We start from the raw sequence: 19,348 nt of genomic DNA, 5'->3' as shown, positions 1-19,348 counted from the left end.
TTCTTGTCTTTCTTGTCTTTCTTGTGGCATGGGATGGCTGTAGGGTTTGCTGGTACGTAAGGCTACATCAAGTGCGTACAATCCCCTTTCACCTTGGTGCATGGTAAACTGTACCGAATCTCCCATTTTCAGATTTCTGCCAGGGTGTCCTCTAGGCAGGTGTGCGCTGACATCTCTCCTGTTAACAAATATTCCCTTTTTGATGCCAGGTGCTACAATAAATCCATAGCCGCTTCTCAGATTAAAGTCTTCCACTACGCCATAACACAGGGGTCCTCTAGCCTGGCTTTTGGCCCTTCTCAGGGACCGTTTCTCCTGTAGGTCTCTGGCGGTGACTTCCTTCTGCTCTGGAGACTGTGGGGCTGGAGCACACTGTGTTCTGTGGCGCCGTGTCCTGCTGGCTGGGTTCGGTAGAGGGCAGCTCACAAACTCCCAGGTGAGGTCTTGGGGCTGATCTTCGTCAGCAGACGGTGTCAGGTCTTCCTCATCCCAGCGGGAGTATGGCAGCATTTCCGGCTCTGAATACACATCTGCTGCGGGTGGCACTGGAGTCGGAGTCAACCCTTCTGCTTCCTGGCCTCCTCTCCCCCTTAGTTCTTCTTGGCACTCCGGCTGTGGCAGTGCCGGGGATGGATGCTCTTCAGCCGGCCCAGGTGGGGGACTCTTTGGTGTAGCTGCTGCAGGAGTTATCAGGAGACTCTTTGGGGTATGCGGAGGGGGTATGTACTGGCTCACCAACCATTGTGGAAATTTGGCCTCCAAGTCAGCCCTCATCTGCCAATATGCAGGGTCTTCACCCACCGTGGGCTGCCTATCAGGGACCTCTGTGGACCGGGGAGCGGTGTCTGCTCTGGCCTTACAGGCCGGGGTAAATGCTGAGGTAGCCTTTTCTTGGCGGGCCGCGCCCTGTATGGCGGCGGCCTGGTCTTGGCGGGCCGCGCCTTGTATGGCGGCGGCCTGGTCTTGGCGGGCCGCGCCCTGTATGGCGGCGGCCTGGTCTTGGCGGGCCGCGCCCTGTATGGCGGCGGCCTGGTCTTGGCGGGCCGCGCCCTGTATGGCGGCGGCCTGGTCCAGCATCGCGGTTGCAGCTTGCGTTGCAGTGGGCATCACCACTGCGGCCGGTTCTTGGCGGGCCGGACTGGGCATTGCAGCCGCGGTCTCAATTAGCGTCGCAGCCTCGATGGGGTCCGTGCAGGCTGAGCCGGGCGTCGCTGCAGTGACCGTAGCTTGGCGGGCCGCACCCGGCGGGGCTGCGGCCTGGTTCAGCATATCACTTGCGGCGCGGACGAGCGTCGCTGCTGCGTTGGGGTCTTGGCGGACCGGGTTCAGCAGGGTGGCAGCCTGGGTCAGCGTCACACCTGCAGCACGGATGAGCACTGCCGTGGTGGTCGGAGCCCTGCGGGACAGGCGGGGCATGGCTGCAGCAGCCTGGATTTGGCGGGCCGCTTCTAGCGTGGCTGCGGCCTGGTCCGGTGGCGCCGCGCCGGGCGCCTCTTCCGGGACCGCGAGCGTGGCAGCAGGGGTCGGGGCACTTGTGCTGGCCGGGGCATCACTCGACTCACCCATCTGTGGCTGCATCGGGGTCTGCGTCGTCGCCGCTCGGTCTGACATGCGTCGCGCGGCTCCCTCCTCGTAGGTCCGCACCGCCGCAGCCATCTCCAGGAGCTCCGTGCGTTCTTCTCTGATCTGCTCTATGACCCGGGTCTCCAGTCGGTCACAGAACTGGGCCAGCTCCCGATACCACCAGGCAGCGGAGCCTGGTTCTGGGTTCCTGCGGTCAGACGCCATTTCTTCTGCGCCGTCTTCTGCACGATCTCCCAGCAGTGGACTCTTCGCTGCCTCCTGTAACAAGCTGTCCAGTTTCTGCTCTGCCTCTTTCAGCAGCTCCTCTCCCAGCAGCAGACTTGTGGCTCCCTTTCTGTTCCGCCGTTTCTCGACGCTTCCACTCTCATAGCTGGCAAGGTCAGAACTCTGCAGAGGATCTCTGGGTAGCCACACCTCTTCGTGGGCGGTAACTTCTCCCAGCGCGGGCTGCTGTTGTTTTTTCAGCGCGCTTTTCATGGTGGCAATATGGCGGCGCTTCCAATTTTTCAAGCGGACCGCCCAGGCACATGGTCACCTGTCTGAACAGGTCTAGTCCTTATCCTGTTCGTGACGCCAGATGTGAAGCCCCGCAGGTGCTGTGTCGGTGTCGGTGCGTTACCTTCAGGGACTCCACGTTGCTGGATCTCCGTCACTGGTAGGAAATCTTCTTGTTTGATCGTGACGCCACTCTCAGTATTGCGGCCAGTAGGGACCGCCACTGCAGGTTGAGGGTCGCCTGGGGCTGATGGTGTGTGCAGTTAGATGTAGTAGCCTCCTGAGAGTGAGGCAAGCCCCAGGGCCCTGTGTAGGTTTGTAGTACCACAAGTCGCAGAATGACCACACAGGCAGGATGTCTTTCAGGGTTTTTACTCACATTAGATGGCAGGGTGAGTAACCCGGGCGTAGCTGAGATGAACCAGGTAGGAACCAGGTATCCTTCAGGCTGACTTTATGAGGGTGACTACTGACTCGCCTTCCTTAGCCCTGGGTGGTTTGGGGTAACCCCGACTTTGAGTCCCTATGGGGGTCACCCAGGGAAGATGCTCCAAGCCTCTCTCCCCTTCTTGTTTGCCGTGTGCTTGTTCCCCGGACCAGGCCACTCCAGCCTCTTGCCTCCTGTGACCTATGGGCCCAATCTTGCGGTTACGTGGCTGCGGCTTTTGTGGTGTTGTGGTGTGGGCTTTAAGAGCCCCACACCGGCAGGTTTAGCAGGGAAAGGTGAATCTATCCTCGCTTCGGGATCTGCCGCCCGGTTGGGCCTGGTGCTCTCTAGAAGTCTCCTTACTTCCCACTCCGTGCACTCTCTAGCTGAAGCTGGCTTTCAGGCAGCACTCCTAGTTGACCGTTCTCCCCCGTCTGTAGCCACTGCGCGGGCGCTGTTAGACAGCATCAGCCCCACAGGTCTGCTCCTCACTGAGCCCTCTGGAGTTCTCTGCTCTAACTGACTCACTGCTCCTCCTCCCCTGTTCTTGCCTACGCCACCTAGCAACCAGATTCTCTTACCACACCCCTTGAGAGGAGATGGAGGCTCTACCCCCTCCACTATTCCAGTGAAGGTGAAGGCTTGCCCCCTCCTGGGATCCCCAGGGGTCCTCTCATGGGTACATGTGTGAGACCTGATCACTATGCGCCTGTGTTCCACACCCCTGTCAGCCTTCTGGATTACCTGTATTGTACTGTTCCCAGCATGGGTGCAGTACTCAGTGGTGCCTGACCAGGTCAGGGGCGCCACAGCCACACACGGGTTGTGGTGAATGGATGGACACCACCGCTGCCGTTGACTAGGCTCCCGGGGACAGTGTTGCACAGCTTGGTGTTGACCCCTCCGAGGGAGGTGCTGAGGCGGGGATTGATGCGTGCTGGCGTGTCGTTGCGGTGCACGGCCTGAGGGCACTGTTGTACTGACTATTACAGAGACACTGGAGTCTCTGGTAAATCAAACAAGATGGAGAACGGTGCCCGCAGTCGGCTGCGCTTTTCCCCTTTGTCAGGTTGGTGGTTTCTGCCTTTCTCCTGCACCTCAGTTTTAGTAGAATGGTGACTCCTATGTCTGATCAACGGTAGTCCGCTCCCCAGCTTTGTGTGTGCCGGCAGAGCCCGTGTGCCTGCAGACGCTGGCCCGTGGGATCTCGATGCCTGGGTGGTGGCTTTCTATCCCTCTGGTTGGGCTGTTGTCTTCAGTCGGGTCTTGGGTGGGAAAGGACCTAAAGTCCAGACCCCAATTAGTGAATTTGACTCGGTGAAGTGGTTTCTGGGCCTCGTACTGGGTCTGAGTACCTCTCCCGGTGCTCCGGTTTCCAATCAGTTCCCCGGTTTGGTACCGGAGGGCCACTACCCGGTCCCTTAGGGTTCCACCGGCTGTAATCCCAGCTCTTGCAGGCGGCCACCACCATCTGCCTCCTATTCACAGGGTATCTGAGCTCCGACCCAGATCCCTGACAGATGTCTACACTTTGCTGCCACTCTCCTCCACTCCTGTCACTGATCTGCCTATTTTCCCACCTCAGGCTCTCCGAACTCCTCGGTGGGTGTGGCCAACTGCCTGGCTCCGCCCCCTGGGTATGGACGTCAAGTCCTGAGAGGGGGGACTCAGGGTTTTAAGGTTGGCTGCTGGTACCTTATTAGGGGATGTTTGTGTAAGGGCCTACCTGTGACTACCTGGCTAGTCCAGGGCGTCACAAATACACCAAAAGATGTGCCTCTAATTAACTCAGATGTTGCCAATTAACCTATCCAAAGCTTCTAAAGACATGACATCATCATATGAGCCGTCCCATATTGTTTAAAGACATAGCACTCTAAGGCTATGTGCTCACGGGAGCTTGTACCTGTGGATATATCTGCAGGCACGTCCGCAGGTTTCTCGCAGCAGCTCCCCAGAATCCGCAGCTATACATAGCTGTGGGATTTCAGCGAAATAGCTGCAGAAAACCTGCGGACATTTATGCGACTTACCTGCAGAAGTCCCGGCCTCTATCTCCATAGTGAAGGGCCGGGAATTCCGCAGGAATAATTGACATACAGTTATGTGCGGCTGCGTGACATCTGCAGCAACACATACTGCAGCATGGATACCACAGCATGGATACAGATACTCCACATGTCCCATAGGATAACATAGGGAGTGTCTGTACTTGCTAAAACCTGTGGATTTATCTAGAAAATCTAGATAAATCCGCAGGTTTTCCGTGGGTATAGAGTCTTGTGAGCACATAGCCTAAAGGCCACTTTACACACAGCGACATCGCTAGCGATGTCGCTGCCAATCGCACCCGCCCCCGTTGTTTGTGCGTCTTGGGCAAATTGCTGCCTGTGCGCACAAAATCGCTAGTACCCGTCACACGAAATTATCTTCCCTGCGACGTCGCTGTCGCCAGTGAACAGCCTATTTTCTAAGGAGGCGGTTTGTGCAGCGTCACAGCGACATCACACGGCAGGTGTCCAATAGAAGCGGAGGGGCGGAGAGTAGCCGCATGAAAGACACGCCCACCTCGTTTCTGGAGGACGCAGGTAAGGTGCTGTTCGTCGTTCCTGGGGTGTCGCACGTAGCGATGTGTGCTGCTTCAGGAACGACGAACAACCTGCGTTCAAAAGCAGCAGCGACATTTGGGATTTGAACAATGTGTCAACGATCAACGACTTGGTGAGTATTTTTGATCTTGCTTTGAATATTTCCCAGGGGGCATTGCTCTAGAATCACTGCATTGAGAAACACGTGATGGTGTCTCCGCAGTGGTGGATGTTAATCTCCCTAAGGTCAACCATCCTTGCTCACATATTTTTGATCGTTGGCGGTCGCTCATACGTGTCACACGCAACAACGTCGCTAATGAGGCCGGATGTGCGTCACGAATTCCGTGACCCCAACGACATCTCATTAGCAATGTCGTTGCGTGTAAAGTGGCCTTTAGTGTATGTAATCTTTTGATTTTGCAGAAAAAATAAAAATGCCTTAAACATTGTCTTTCTCTCATTATTCTAGCTTTTGGCAAATATAAATAATTTTGGTAATCCTAGATGACCTAAAACAGAAAAGATTAATTCAGATTTCATGTCAGATAGTGAGAAAAATTGACATAAAATAAAGAAAAATGATTGCACACTGCGCATAATTACATAAAGTCTCATAAGTAAATATATTTTAAGAAGGGGACAGTATAAAATAACGCAAAACTAAATAAGGTGCAATGTCAGAAGCAATGTCCTATAGAAAGACCAGAAAAAAAGAAAAAATATATTTTTCATATGGAAGGATATTGTACATTGCCCATAAGAATGTCCCAAAAATAAATAAGTGAATGAAAAAATATTTTTATATGTATAGGGGGAGCATTTTAGTCTAATTGTATGAAGATATACATTTTATTTACAAGGGGACCATACAATCAAATGCCTTAGTTTTATATATGCCTTAGTTATATATTGATTTCAATGTATTTATGAGCAGTGTGCAACATTTTCCTTTATTTAATGTATCCTGTTGTCCTTTGATTCCTTGTCCTTTGAGGACCTTCAGTGGTAATTTTAGATATCACATTTAATTACGGTATGTCATTTTCCCAAAAAAAGAGTTGTGTTCATTGGACTGCACTTGCAGAGAATCCTTTCAGATGTATATTTTTCTACTCTTTATTTGTTATAAATTAATTACATTGGTGTTTTAGTGCTTATTTATATGTGGGTAACTTTTTCACTGAGGTGTAATTTGTTATTGTAGATTCCCATCTTTTAACTATTTTATGTGTTTATTAGTTTTTATTTTAATAAAGATTAATATATTTATCTAATGTTGGCTGAATACTCATACTATTTATAGGTTTGCTTGGTTTTCATGAGTTTGCCCTTCCAGTATGGCCATTTATAGGTTTGCCTTCAGTGAAAGTTGAACCGGCTGCCGGATTGCCGTACTTTCGGATTGCGGGACACGACTGCACGACAATGCGGCAGCGGTTTCACCTTTCACTGAGAGTAGCGGTGAGCACCAAGGGTGAAATCCAGTGACCTGACTGCTGGATTGCCGAACTTCTGTGGCGCCGTGTCCTGCAATCCAGTAACGGGTTCACCAACAGTCACATTTTGACAAATCATAGCTGACATCAACCCCCATATGTTACCCTGATTACCAGCACCAGGGCAATTGGGATGAGCAGGATAAACCACCACAATTTGCACAATTAATAGATGCATCAATTGTAGGGTGGCTGTGGACTCCTATTTTTAAGCTGGGGAGGACCCAATAGCCATTGGCCTTCCCAATCTGAGAATACCAGCCGGCAGCTGTCTCCTTTAGCTTGGCTGGGTATCAAAATTGAGGGGGATCATAAGCAGTTTTTAAAATTATTTATTTAGATAATATAAAAAAAGGGGGTAGGATCATTCTTATTTTTTATACACAGCCAAGATAACACACACACAGCTAGAGATTGCAGTCTGTAGCCACCTGCTTTATCCATGTTGCATATTAATATACGGGGGATGCTATGCCATTTTTTACAATTATATATTTATTTTTACATTCCACTTTGCCCACACAGTAGCTGTCTGGGTCCCAAACAATCACTGAAGCCGGCACACCTACAGTCTGTCTACAGCCAATCATAGACACTGGCAGAGAGACATATATATGAGATCTAATGAGTGGACAGAGTGTCCTACCTTGGGGAATCTCGGTAAGTCTTACTGTCCTGCTGCAATCCCCGTAATACTCTGACAATATTATTCTCAGAAAACAAATGTGAGTCAGAAATTCATCCAGGCATCTTCCCCATGCTGTTCCCATTTAGTGAAAATTTGGTGTTGAAATCTGGTGCACACATTTCAGCACCAAATCTGCACTTCGTGGCAGAAAATCGCACCAAAACAGAGTCAAAACTGTTTTTTGGGCATTTTTTTTGGCCAAGAGATACAGATTTGGTGTTGAAATTTTTACACCATATTTATGCACCCAATCTACACTTGTTGCCAAAAAAACGCATCCCTTTTGCTTCAAAACTGCATGGTGTTTTGATGTTTTTTTGCCAGGAGGTTGAGATTCGGTGCAAGAATATGGCGGAGAAATTTCAGCACCAAACCTGAATCTGTTGCCTAAAATACCCCTATTCCCTGTCAGAAGATGCAGGTGTGTGAACTTAGTGACCTCACTTGAGGTGAGATCACTCAGTTCAATGAAGTTAGATTACCTGAGGTCAAAGGTGGAGGACCGTGGGAACCTCCAGCTGTGACCACAAATAATCTAAGCAATGTCATCACTATTCACTGTGGCTCAGTCTCTGCCTGAAGCTCACAGCAGGTGTGCTGTGCCTTCAGTAATGTAGCAGAGCCGGAATCGTCATGGGACCTCGTGTAGATTCTGTTGGACCTGGGTGTGTTGGTGTTAATAAAGGGGTTAAAGAGGGTTGTATTTTTTGTATTTTATTTCAAATAAAGGATTTTTTTGGTGTGTGTGTTTATTTATTATCATTAATTTCATTAGTAATGGGGGTTCCATAGACGCCTCCCATTACTGATCTAGGGCTTAGTGGCAGCTGTGAGCTGTTATTAACCCCTTAGTACGCCGATTGCCAGCGCACTGCAAAGTTCCAGGATAGTTGCTTTTTATGGATGCAACAATCCTAGGTGGCTGCAGGCGGCTATTTTTAGGCTGTGTGAGGTAGCGTCGTCGGCTGCGCTGCAGAAGACACGGGATCCAGGCACCAAGGTTCACAGCACACGGTTTATTCCAAAGAAAAAGTCCACAATATTACATATGTGCCTTTCCGGCAGAGAACTCAGGGAGATGTGATCATCCCCCTCACACCCGGCACACCTGCCCTTGTTCCTGAATCTATTTATCCCTCCCTTCAGCCTGTAGGGAAAACAGCATTAACCCTATAGTGGATTATCATGGAGTGAGCACAACCGGGGCGAGACATACCGGCCGTCATAGATAACCCCGGTCACAGTCTCACATACCCCCCCCCTCAGTTCAAGCGTGCGGGGTTGAACTCCTGCCATCAAACATGGGCCGCGGGACAAGGCATCGGCGTTGCCCTGCAACCTACCGGCCCGGTGTTCAACCGTAAACCGGAAGTTCTGCAGAGAAAGGAACCACCGGGTAACCCGGGCATTCCGTTCCTTGGCGGACCTCATCCAGACCAGTGGAGAGTGATCCGTCACCAAGCGAAACTGCCGTCCCAGCAGGTAATAGCGTAGGGACTCCAAGGCCCACTTGATCGCCAGACACTCCTTCTCCACTACGCTATAATTCCGCTCGGGAGGGGTGAGCTTCCTACTTAAGAAGGTGACGGGGTGTTCCACCCCCTGAACCACCTGAGACAGCACTGCCCCCAGGCCGACCTCCGAGGCGTCAGTCTGTACTATGAACTCTTTCCGGAAATCAGGGTTTACAAGAACGGGCTGTCCGCACAGGACCTCCTTCAGGGCCCGGAAGGAGTCCTCGGCCTGCGGAGTCCAGCGCACCATGACGGACTTCTTGCCTTTGAGAAGGTCCGTCAAGGGGGCTGATAGTCCCGCAAAATCTTTTACAAACCTCCTGTAGTACCCCACGATACCCAGGAAGGCCCTAACCTGCTTCGTGGTCAGGGGTCTAGGCCACTTCTGGATCGTCTCCACTTTGTTAATTTGGGGCTTAATCACTCCTTGGCCTATTACGTAGCCCAAGTAGCGGGCTTCCGTGAGTCCCAACGCACATTTCTTGGGATTGGCTGTCAATCCGGCTGTTCGAAGTGCGTCCACCACCGCTTGTACCTGTTCCAAGTGGGTCTGCCAATCGGAGCTGTAAATAATGATGTCATCAAGGTACGCTGAAGCATACGCCTGGTGGGGTTCCAGCACTAAGTCCATCAACCTCTGGAACGTGGCCGGAGCGCCATGTAACCCAAAAGGCAAGACAACATAGTGGAAGAGACCGTCCGGCGTAACAAAAGCGGTTTTCTCCTTGGCGGACTCCGTTAGTGGCACCTGCCAGTACCCCTTGGTCAGGTCGAGCGTGGTAAAGTATCGCGCCTGTCCCAGCCTATCAATCAGCTCATCCACCCGGGGCATGGGGTAGAGATCAAACTTGGATATTTCGTTCAATCTCCTAAAGTCATTGCAGAACCTTAAGGAGCCATCGGGTTTTGGTATTAGGACAATCGGACTAGCCCATTCACTCCGGGATTTTTCGATGACCCCCAGGCGTAACATTGACTTTACTTCCTCTGATATGGCTTGTCGTCGAGCCTCCGGTACCCGGTATGACTTCAGGCGTACCTTCAGGTGGGGCTCGGCGACAATATCATGTCGTATCAGACTGGTCCTACCGGGCAGCTCGGAGAAGACATCGGGGTTCTGCTGAACCAACCGTCTGGCCTCTCGCCTCTGTGTCTTGGTGAGGGCTTCTCCAATCCTTACTTCCGGTTCGTCCCCTCCGGAGGTCGCTGGAGCCGGATGTGAACGACCCGAAGAGGAGGGAGGTGGGGAAAAAACAGCCATCAGGTTTTCCCGTTCCTGCCAAGGTTTTAATAGGTTGACATGGTATATTTGTTCAGGTTTCCGCCTACCGGGCTGCAATACTTTGTAGTTAACCACCCCGACTCTTTCCTTTATCTCGTAGGGGCCTTGCCACTGAGCCAGGAATTTACTCTCCGCCGTGGGAATCAATACCAACACCCGATCCCCGGGATTAAAGGTCCGCATGGTGGCTTGTCTATTGTAGCGGCCGCTTTGCGCGGCCTGAGCCTCCTGTAAATGCTCCTTCACAATTGGCATGACCGCGCTTATGCGGTTCTGCATACCCAAAATGTGTTCAATCACACTTTTATGGGGGGTGGGCTCCTGCTCCCAGGTTTCTTTTGCCAGGTCCAACAATCCCCGGGGATGTCGCCCGTATAACAATTCAAAAGGCGAAAACCCCGTGGATGCCTGTGGCACCTCTCGTATGGCAAACATCAAATAGGGAAGCATCATATCCCAGTCTTTCCCGTCTTTGGAAATCACCCTTTTGAGCATGGTTTTCAGGGTTTTATTGAATCGTTCCACTAAACCATCCGTCTGAGGATGATACACAGACGTACGCAACTGCTTGATCTGGAGTAGCCGGCATAGCTCTTTGGTCACTTTAGACATGAATGGGGTCCCCTGATCCGTAAGGATCTCCTTGGGCAACCCCACCCGGCAGAACACAGCAAACAACTCCCGAGCTATAAGCTTGGCTGCAGTATGTCTGAGAGGTATCGCCTCTGGATACCGGGTGGCATAGTCAACGATCACTAGGATATGCTGGTGCCCTCGAGCAGACTTTACGAGGGGCCCCACCAGATCCATTCCTATCCGTTCAAAAGGGACTTCTATAATGGGTAACGGTACCAACGGACTGCGAAAGTGGGTCAGGGGTGCGGTAAGCTGACACTCCGGGCAGGTTTCGCAGAACCGTTTTACCTCCCCAAAGACCCCGGGCCAATAGAACCTTTGCAATATTCGCTCCTGCGTTTTCTTGACCCCTAGGTGACCACTCATCAGGTGTTTATGAGCCAAGTCGAGGACCCGCCGGCGATACGGCTGGGGCACCACCAACTGCTCTACCCCTACGCCCCGTATTTCATCTACCCGGTAGAGTAAATCCTGCTTAAGAGCGAAATGGGGATATCTTACCTGGGCACCAGGCAGCTGTGCCACCCCGTCAACTACTGTCACCCGACTCCGGGCATGTATTAATGTAGGGTCCTGGAGTTGGGCTGTCCCAAACGTATCTGGGGACGCCTCCAACTCCGGGATGGGCTCGACCGTCTCAGCCTCTCCTGCCAATACCTCTAGGGGCGACCTATCAGGTTCACATCCTGTCCCTATCATGGGGACCCCTACGGCAGGCGTCCCGGATTCAGGATTGTAGGGCTCAGGTCCCGGACTGACCAATATCTGAGGGGACTTAGGAGGTCCCTTCCATAAAGTCCAAAAATAGGGCAGATCCCTTCCTAGGATCACATCATAGGGAAGAGTATTAATAAGTCCCACCTCATGTTGCACCTGACCGCAAGGTGCTGTGATGGTGACTATCCCCGTGGGATAGTCTCGGCGGTCCCCATGTATGCAAACCACCCCCACGGTACGTCCGGTGGCCTTTACTTTAGCCCTTAGGGTTGATCGCACAAGGGTCACTAAGCTTCCGGAATCCAACAAGCCTGTAACCGGACATCCATTCACCTGAATTTGGCACAAGTGGGGCTCAGTCTCTGGGTAGACCAGGTCAGCGGTACACACCACCTGAGCATACATTGAACCCCGCCGGGTAACCCCACAATCCATGGGCTCCGTGGTGAGTGGACACTGGGCTTCCATATGTCCCACCCGCTGGCACCGCCAACATCTAATAGGGAAGGACACCCCGTTGACGAGTTGTCGTTTAGGGTACATAGTTTTCCGGACCTCAGGGACGGAGGGTGCAGCTTCAGACGGGACGGTAGCGGACTCCCGCACCGGTGTCAGCGGTGGGTCCTTGGCCCTAGGCTTGGAGGGGCCGAACCGCCGGGCGGTACGCAAAGTCTCAGTGTCCCGTATCAAGTCCTGCGTAGCCACATGCCGCTCTACCAGGGACACTAATTGGTCCAGGGTACTCGGGTCACCCTGTCCGACCCACCGTTGAACGGTGACGGGTAAAGTGCGCACAAAACGATCCACTACTACCCTTTCCACCATTTGCGCCGGGCTCAGAGTGTCAGGCTGCAACCACTTTTTTACAAGATGTAACAAGTCATAGGCCTGGGAGCGTACGGGTTTGGCTTCCTCAAAGAACCACTGATTTAGCCGCTGAGCCCGTACATAGGTATTCACCCCCAACCGAGCCAGTATTTCGGCTTTCAGGGTCACATAGTCAATGGCGTCCTCGGTACAGAGGTCCAGGTATGCTTTTTGGGGTTCCCCCGTCAGATAAGGTGACAATACCTCAGCCCACTGCGGGGTCGGCAGCTTTTCCCGCTCGGCCACCCGTTCAAACACCGCCAGGAACGCTTCCACATCATCACCCGGGGTCATCTTTTGCAACGCTTGTCTCACCGCTTTCCGGACGCTGCCGTCATCACCCGATCCCGGGGTTGTTGCTGCCGGTCCGGCACGGATCGACTTGGCCAGGAGAACCATCTGTTCTTGGTGCCTTTTTTCCTGCAATTGCAAGGCTTGCTGCTGACGTGCATTGGCCTGCTCCATCTGTTCTTGGTGCACTTGCAAGGATTGCTGCTGACGTGCATTGGCCTGATCCATCTGTTCTTGGAATTTTTTTTCCTGCATTTGCAAGGATTGGAGCAGGTGTGCATTGGTCTGTTGCTGCTGTGCATTAGCCTGAGCCAAATGCTTTAGTATGTCCTCCATGGCGTCGCCGGGTTTGGGCTGTAGTATAGCCGCTCGAATCCAGGACATGTGCTACTGGGTCACCAGGAATGGATGCTACACCTCACCGGCTGTCATGCCCGCATTCTTCACCATATGTGAGGTAGCGTCGTCGGCTGCGCTGCAGAAGACACGGGATCCAGGCACCAAGGTTCACAGCACACGGTTTATTCCAAAGAAAAAGTCCACAATATTACATATGTGCCTTTCCGGCAGAGAACTCAGGGAGATGTGATCATCCCCCTCACACCCGGCACACCTGCCCTTGTTCCTGAATCTATTTATCCCTCCCTTCAGCCTGTAGGGAAAACAGCATTAACCCTATAGTGGATTATCATGGAGTGAGCACAACCGGGGCGAGACATACCGGCCGTCATAGATAACCCCGGTCACAGTCTCACAGCTGTCACACAGGGTGGGGGCGCGTCTGACTGCAACCAGAGCTGCGTGGACTGCCAGTAGGTGGTAGAAGCAGTGCATATGCATTAGGTTAATGAATGGCCCTGGTAGTAGTATTAGCGGCCCAGAAGCAGTGTACAGTTGCACAAGAGATTCGGTAAGTATAACGCTCCTGCTTTCACCTTAAAAAAATTCCTTTATTTTCTTTTAATTACCGAGTTGCTGGACCTGGATTATTACCTAGTTTCCTGAGAACTCAGAGCCTGGGGTTGGTACTTGGGTATTTTTGAACCCACACAGATCCGGACTTTTACAGTCCGGCTCTGCCCATCATTATTAATGGTATGATGATTTTTTAATTTTTTGATTTTTGATTTTTTTATAGTTTTACAATTTTTAAAAATGTTTTATACTTAGTCACTGATTGGGACATTAACTTTTATTACTATGATTGCTGGTATAATATATTGCAATGCATGTACATTGCAATACATTATATCTGTCAGTGCTGCACTGACTTCCTCTTTGACCAGGCTCCTCACTTTGTCTAACAGGCTTGTTGTGACAACCTCCGGTTGCAATGGCGACAATCAGGCCCCCTATGATCTTGTCAGGGGTCCAAATCGGGTAGGAGACAGACCGCACTCCCTCTCCCAGCCTCCTAAAAGCTGAGATCATTATTAATTGCGTCATTTCAGGGGTTAAACAGTCAGAGACAGCGCAGAGACCAGAGCTTGGCTGTAACTTACATTAAGTTCCCGGCAGCAATCATTCAGGCACAGCCCCTGTGCCTTCATGATTGCCATGATGTACATTTACATCATTTTGTGGGAACCCCTCCCTGACCATGATGTAAGTATATGCCAAATGTTGTGAAGGGGTTAAGTCCATTGAGTTCAATCTATAGCCTAACATGATGATCCACAGGAAGGAATTTTTTAAGGAAGATATACCGCTGCATATTTTTCCTTTTTCTTGCTAGATTTCTTCATTGCACCATGAGATCTATGCGGTATCTACTGTGAGGTAAGCTGATCTTTTTTCACTTTTTTGTATTTTTAAAAGACCTTATTATTCCTTGTTTTCCAGTGAAGTTTTTTTTACAGAATAATTAAAAATGCTAGTGTGGCTCAATCTAGGATGTGGTAATGCTAAAACCGAAAGGTCCTTCATGCTCAAGAAGAAATTACAAGAAGCAAAAGATGGCGACAGCCACACTGATTCCTGTAGGATGCTTGATCCTTTGGGCTTTTTTGGACTTGTTTCTTGGAGGACAAGTAAGAGAGGACATGCCTCATAAATGCTTAAAAAAGCCCCTTTTCTGTAATAAAATTAATTGCAAAGTATTTATTTTTACTAATGATTTTTGGAAATTTCTGGAAATGTGGTTGATATAGGGATCCAATAGTGTTATAATGCCGTTGTAAAGCAGGTACAAGCGCTGTACCAGAGCTATTCTGAATCTATATTCCGAATGGTCTTATTGTCCTTTTAACCCTCACACTCATGTTCATTTGTTACATTGCTGCATATACAGTATTTAATTCCACATTTTTGGGTTTCAGGGTTTTTCATGAACAAAGTTTGTGATACAGATCTATTCTGTCAAAGGTGTCTTCCACTTTTGCAACACAAAATCCTGTCATTAGATGCTAAAAAGTAATACCCGTTATACATAAAACATGAAGTTTAAATTGGAGTTCCTGGTTCTCCAAGTTTTAGGCATGTTTCTAAACTGAAGTCCTCATTACTCACAGGTGGTCCAGGTAATCCAGGTTCTCCATCTTTGCCATCCTTTCCTGGAGGACCGTCAATCCCTGAACCAGTTCCTGGCCTTCCAGGTAATCCTGGTGGTCCTTTTGGCCCAACTGGCCCTGGTAATCCAGGTAAGCACTTTTAAAGAAGAAAACATTTTTGTTGCAATAAGCACTGTATTTACATTTTTGTGTATATGCATTGAAAATATATGAAAAAATATATTATGTACATCTACTATATATAGCCACACAACTTTGTAATGGAAGAACTTCTTATACTGTACTTGTTATGTAGTTGGAAACTCTTCTTTTTGTTGGTAAGTAGTTGGTTATTGGAACACTCACAGGCAATGTTTGCTCAGAAAATGTATGAAAGACTTTGCTTCCTGGGAACGGGAGTGTTAGCCGAGTATTAATTTTGGCTCAAGGTTGTTATTACAGTTATACTTATTCCATGTAATCAGATTAGGGTCATAGAATAAAGGAATTACATAAGAGTTGTCCATTCTGCACGTCCATAGGAGGTATCAGACACTCACAACACATCTTGACGGAAGCAACAGTCATCTACACTGGGTGTTTAGGCTAGTAACACTTATATCTTACTTGCCCATGCAGGGTTAGAGCTATCAAATTGTGTTTTTCAAAAGCTAGATGTATGTATAGATAGGTGATCCAACAGGCTAAACATAGGTCATGAGGGCAGAGAATAAAAATTAAAAAACTAAGTGTTCACTTTTCAGTTTGCTATTTATCTTTTTTTTACATAATTTAAAATATACTAGCTTTTGATGTAGCCAAAGAGATTTCCTGATTCTTTTATTGCACACTAACAACAATTAAAAAATATGTATTCTTGTATTATTTCTTACAGTTCGACCTGATCCAGGAATATCTCCGCTTGCAGAACCTTCAGTGTCATCAGTTTGCTAAAGAAAAGAAAATATACCAAATTAGGAAAAATAAAAATTGAACCCACATTGTGCCAATACTGTGGATAAGATAAAATAATATAAATGTATTGTAAGTAACACATTATTTTACCTAAAGGCATATTCCTTCTGCTTTTGTCACCTGTAGTGCCACCATAAGGCTGCATGCCCACGATCAGTGTTCACAGCATTTTGGACGCAGCATGTTTCAGTACAAGCAACGTGAATGGGATTTCTAGAAATCCCATGCCCACTGAGCGTGTACGGCCCGCAGTGAAAACTGACCTGTGGTGCTGCTTTGCAAGCATGTCAATTCTTTGATGCAGAGTCGCAAGCGTTCTCCGCAGGAGGAACAGAAGAGAAAAACCGCAACTGCCTGAACCCTGATCATGAGCATGAGCTGGACTCGCAGCCCTGCAGATCAGGACCTGTTACATCCAGGAATCAGCGGGTCCTGATCGTGGGACATACTCTAATACTGACACTAGTTTCCTCTAGATTGCTAGACAAGGTTCATATTACAGATACAATGTTCCATAAAGAAAAGCTATGGTTTTACAGCAGTTTTTACCGTGGGTGCGGGATTCTTTCAGAGGGCCTTAAAGCTAATAAATGTTCAACTTTCAATTTTTCTCACAACACGTATCAGGGCCGTATTTACCAGTAGGCACTGGAGGTACAGTGCCTAAGGTGGCAACTTGCAGGGATTGAGTGTGCGTCAACTGCTAATAAACATTACATATACATAAATTTGCTCTTAACATTTGCTTCTGCCTGGTTTACTCTTAAAACTGGTGTCTATTTAGTGAGGGTCGGATTTCTGGCTGTGCTGTACTGCTTCCTCGGGGGTGTCGATATGTGCGAAGCTCTAGTCAGGAGAGTATTCTTCTCACAGCGTCTTTCCTTAGCTATGGGTGTTTTGATCCACCACAGCTATGGCTGTCATACCAAGTTTCAACTTGATTGCAGCAAAAAGAAAAAAATATCCAGCAGCAACGTCTTCATAAGGAAAAGATTTTTTCTTTAACATTCCATATTTATTGAAACTAATTAAAATTCATAGTGCAGCAAGTTATAAGCACGCGGTTGACGCGTTTCAGAAGCTAGACTTCCTTAATCATAACCATAGCAAACACTGCAACAGAAGAGTATAAATAAAAAAGGAAAAGTTGCAAGTTTCAACTGTATGTCAGGCCTACATCGCATAAATTGATTTTTTCTTTAGGCAGGGTCAGAAAAGGTTTGAGTATTATCTCTCCTGTACGAACATGCCCACCAGCATATTTTTGCCTAATCTCACTGCTTCTACAAGGCACTTTGGACTTCAGTCCTGTGTGTGATGTCATTAGCCAGGAAGGTCATCAGGATGCTGCCAGCATAAGGTAATGCTTTGCTGGTGATATCATATGTCTAGCTTTGGTCAGAGAGTGGCTTTTATTGTCTTCCAGTCTGTGGGATGTTTTTGTGAATGGATTTTACCTATTTTTAAAGAAAACTGGTGCTATAATAAAATGCAGTGTATTTTATTGTTGTTAGTGTGAATTTAGTGGTGCGCTTTTTGCTGTGATGTAACATGATCCAGGTAACAGCTCTTTCCGTAGGAATGGGTTTACAGGCTTTATCCTGTTCTCTCTATGGCTCCTTCTCTACTTCTGTATTGTGGAACAGCTGCAGGGAAAGTATGTGTAAGCTAAGTGTATGTGTACAATGTGAATTAATTACTGTGTTTGTAATTTCTATATAAAATTTTCGGGAATATGTGTGTGTGTGTGTGAGTGGGCTTCAGGAATCACACCCTTGACCAGGACAACCAGTATCCCAAGGCCAATTATGTACTGGGACCCAGTAATTGGACAAGAGCTACAGCTGCATTTTGGTAGATGACAAGAGATGAACTACATTTGGTGAGTGACTTTAGAACTCAAGGACTACTACACTGGCCAACACACATTGATGTAGTGTTTTTTTATAATACAGTGGAACCTTGGATTGCGAGTAACCCGGTGTGCGAGTATTTCGCTATACGAGCAAAGCTTGCTGCAAATTTGTAACTTGGTTTGCGATCAATGCTTTGCTGTGCCAGCAAATACTCACTGCACATACGTTCGGTTCCGTACTTTCACTTTGACCCTCTCTGGCTGCTTCTTGTGGTCTGCAGGCACATGGATCCGGTAACAATCGCAGCTGGTGTAGGGGCTACTGCTGTCTTTGCTTCATGTCAGCCGGCACTGAGCTCTCTCTGCACACCTCTCAAAGGCAGCGTGCTCGCAAATCAGAGGCAAGCGACTCATGAGTATGATGTCAACGTACTGGCCAATCAGAGGAAAGCGGCTCATGCGTATAACGTCTGCTGCTGAAGCACTAACAGCGGCAGCCCCTGCATTGGTCTCGATCATTACTGGGTCCACATGCCTGTGGACTGCAAAACCAGGGAAGATGCCGCAGAGGGAACGGAGGATAGGTGAGAATATTGTTTGTGCATTTGTTTGTGTGTGTGGAATGGCACAATTAGAGATGAGCGAACCGGACAAACCGAACTCGAACCAATAGGATATAATGGGAGGCAATCACAAACACATATAAACGCATAATAAATGTACACATACAGTTAATAAACATTGCCATAACACTTACCGGTCCCTGCGATCCCTCCTGCACTCTGTCTCCTGCCGCTATTCCATCCGATGATCACTGAATCCTCCCGGTGACCAGCACTGCCAGCAGTGATGCAGGACCTATCGTGATGTCAAAATAGCCATGTGACCAGTCATGTGGCTATTATCTCATTGGCTACAGACTGGTCACACGACTATGACGCGTCATGTAGGACCTGTCATTGCACTCTCCGGTACACGGTGCACATTTGTGTATCGCCGTGTACCGGCGACATGCTCTAGCACACGGTCGACTCCCCGTTTCGTTAGGGACCGGCTGACACAGCCGGTCATTAACGGAGATCACCGTTGCCATAGCAACGCAGTTAGCGGTGACGTCACCGCTAACCGCGGCTCCGGGAGCACCGTTGCTTTGATAACGCGTCTGTCAGCGTTACCGCTGTTACCGCTGACAGCCAGCAGCACTGATCACTCACGGAGTGAAGGCTGCACGCTGCAGCAGTGATGGGGGGGAGACACTCAGGGAACGTATCCCCCATTTTCTAGGAGTGCAGACCCTTCATGTGAGGAGTGTGGGTGCAATGAATCTGCACTCACTCTCCCTGGGTCCACAGCAGCAGAGTCCATGTCGTAATGGTTGCTACCAAAGCTGCAATGCCCTGCTCATGAGGTAAGGGCATGCCTAATCAGGAGAACTATTCTA

The 19,348-nt window shown here is 49.2% G+C and overlaps 1 protein-coding gene across 3 annotated transcripts in view; it reads right to left on the bottom strand.

Moving 5' to 3' along the window:
* Positions 1 to 19,348, bottom strand: part of COL15A1 (collagen type XV alpha 1 chain) — a 1,158,634-nt gene that overhangs the window by 562,572 nt on the left and 576,714 nt on the right. For all 3 annotated transcript variants that reach the window (XM_075314950.1, XM_075314949.1, XM_075314951.1), the window contains 2 exons: positions 15,971 to 16,027; positions 15,097 to 15,234 (listed from right to left, as the gene is read on the bottom strand). In XM_075314950.1, coding sequence (XP_075171065.1) covers positions 15,097 to 15,234; positions 15,971 to 16,027 — 195 coding nt within the window. The remainder of the gene's footprint in view (positions 1 to 15,096; positions 15,235 to 15,970; positions 16,028 to 19,348) is intronic.

Source organism: Anomaloglossus baeobatrachus, chromosome 6, assembly GCF_048569485.1.
Source record: "Anomaloglossus baeobatrachus isolate aAnoBae1 chromosome 6, aAnoBae1.hap1, whole genome shotgun sequence".
In the NCBI taxonomy this organism is placed as follows: domain Eukaryota; kingdom Metazoa; phylum Chordata; class Amphibia; order Anura; family Aromobatidae; genus Anomaloglossus; species Anomaloglossus baeobatrachus.
The sequence above is the reverse complement of the archived record's forward strand: the minus strand, read 5'-3'. Positions and strand labels throughout refer to the sequence as shown.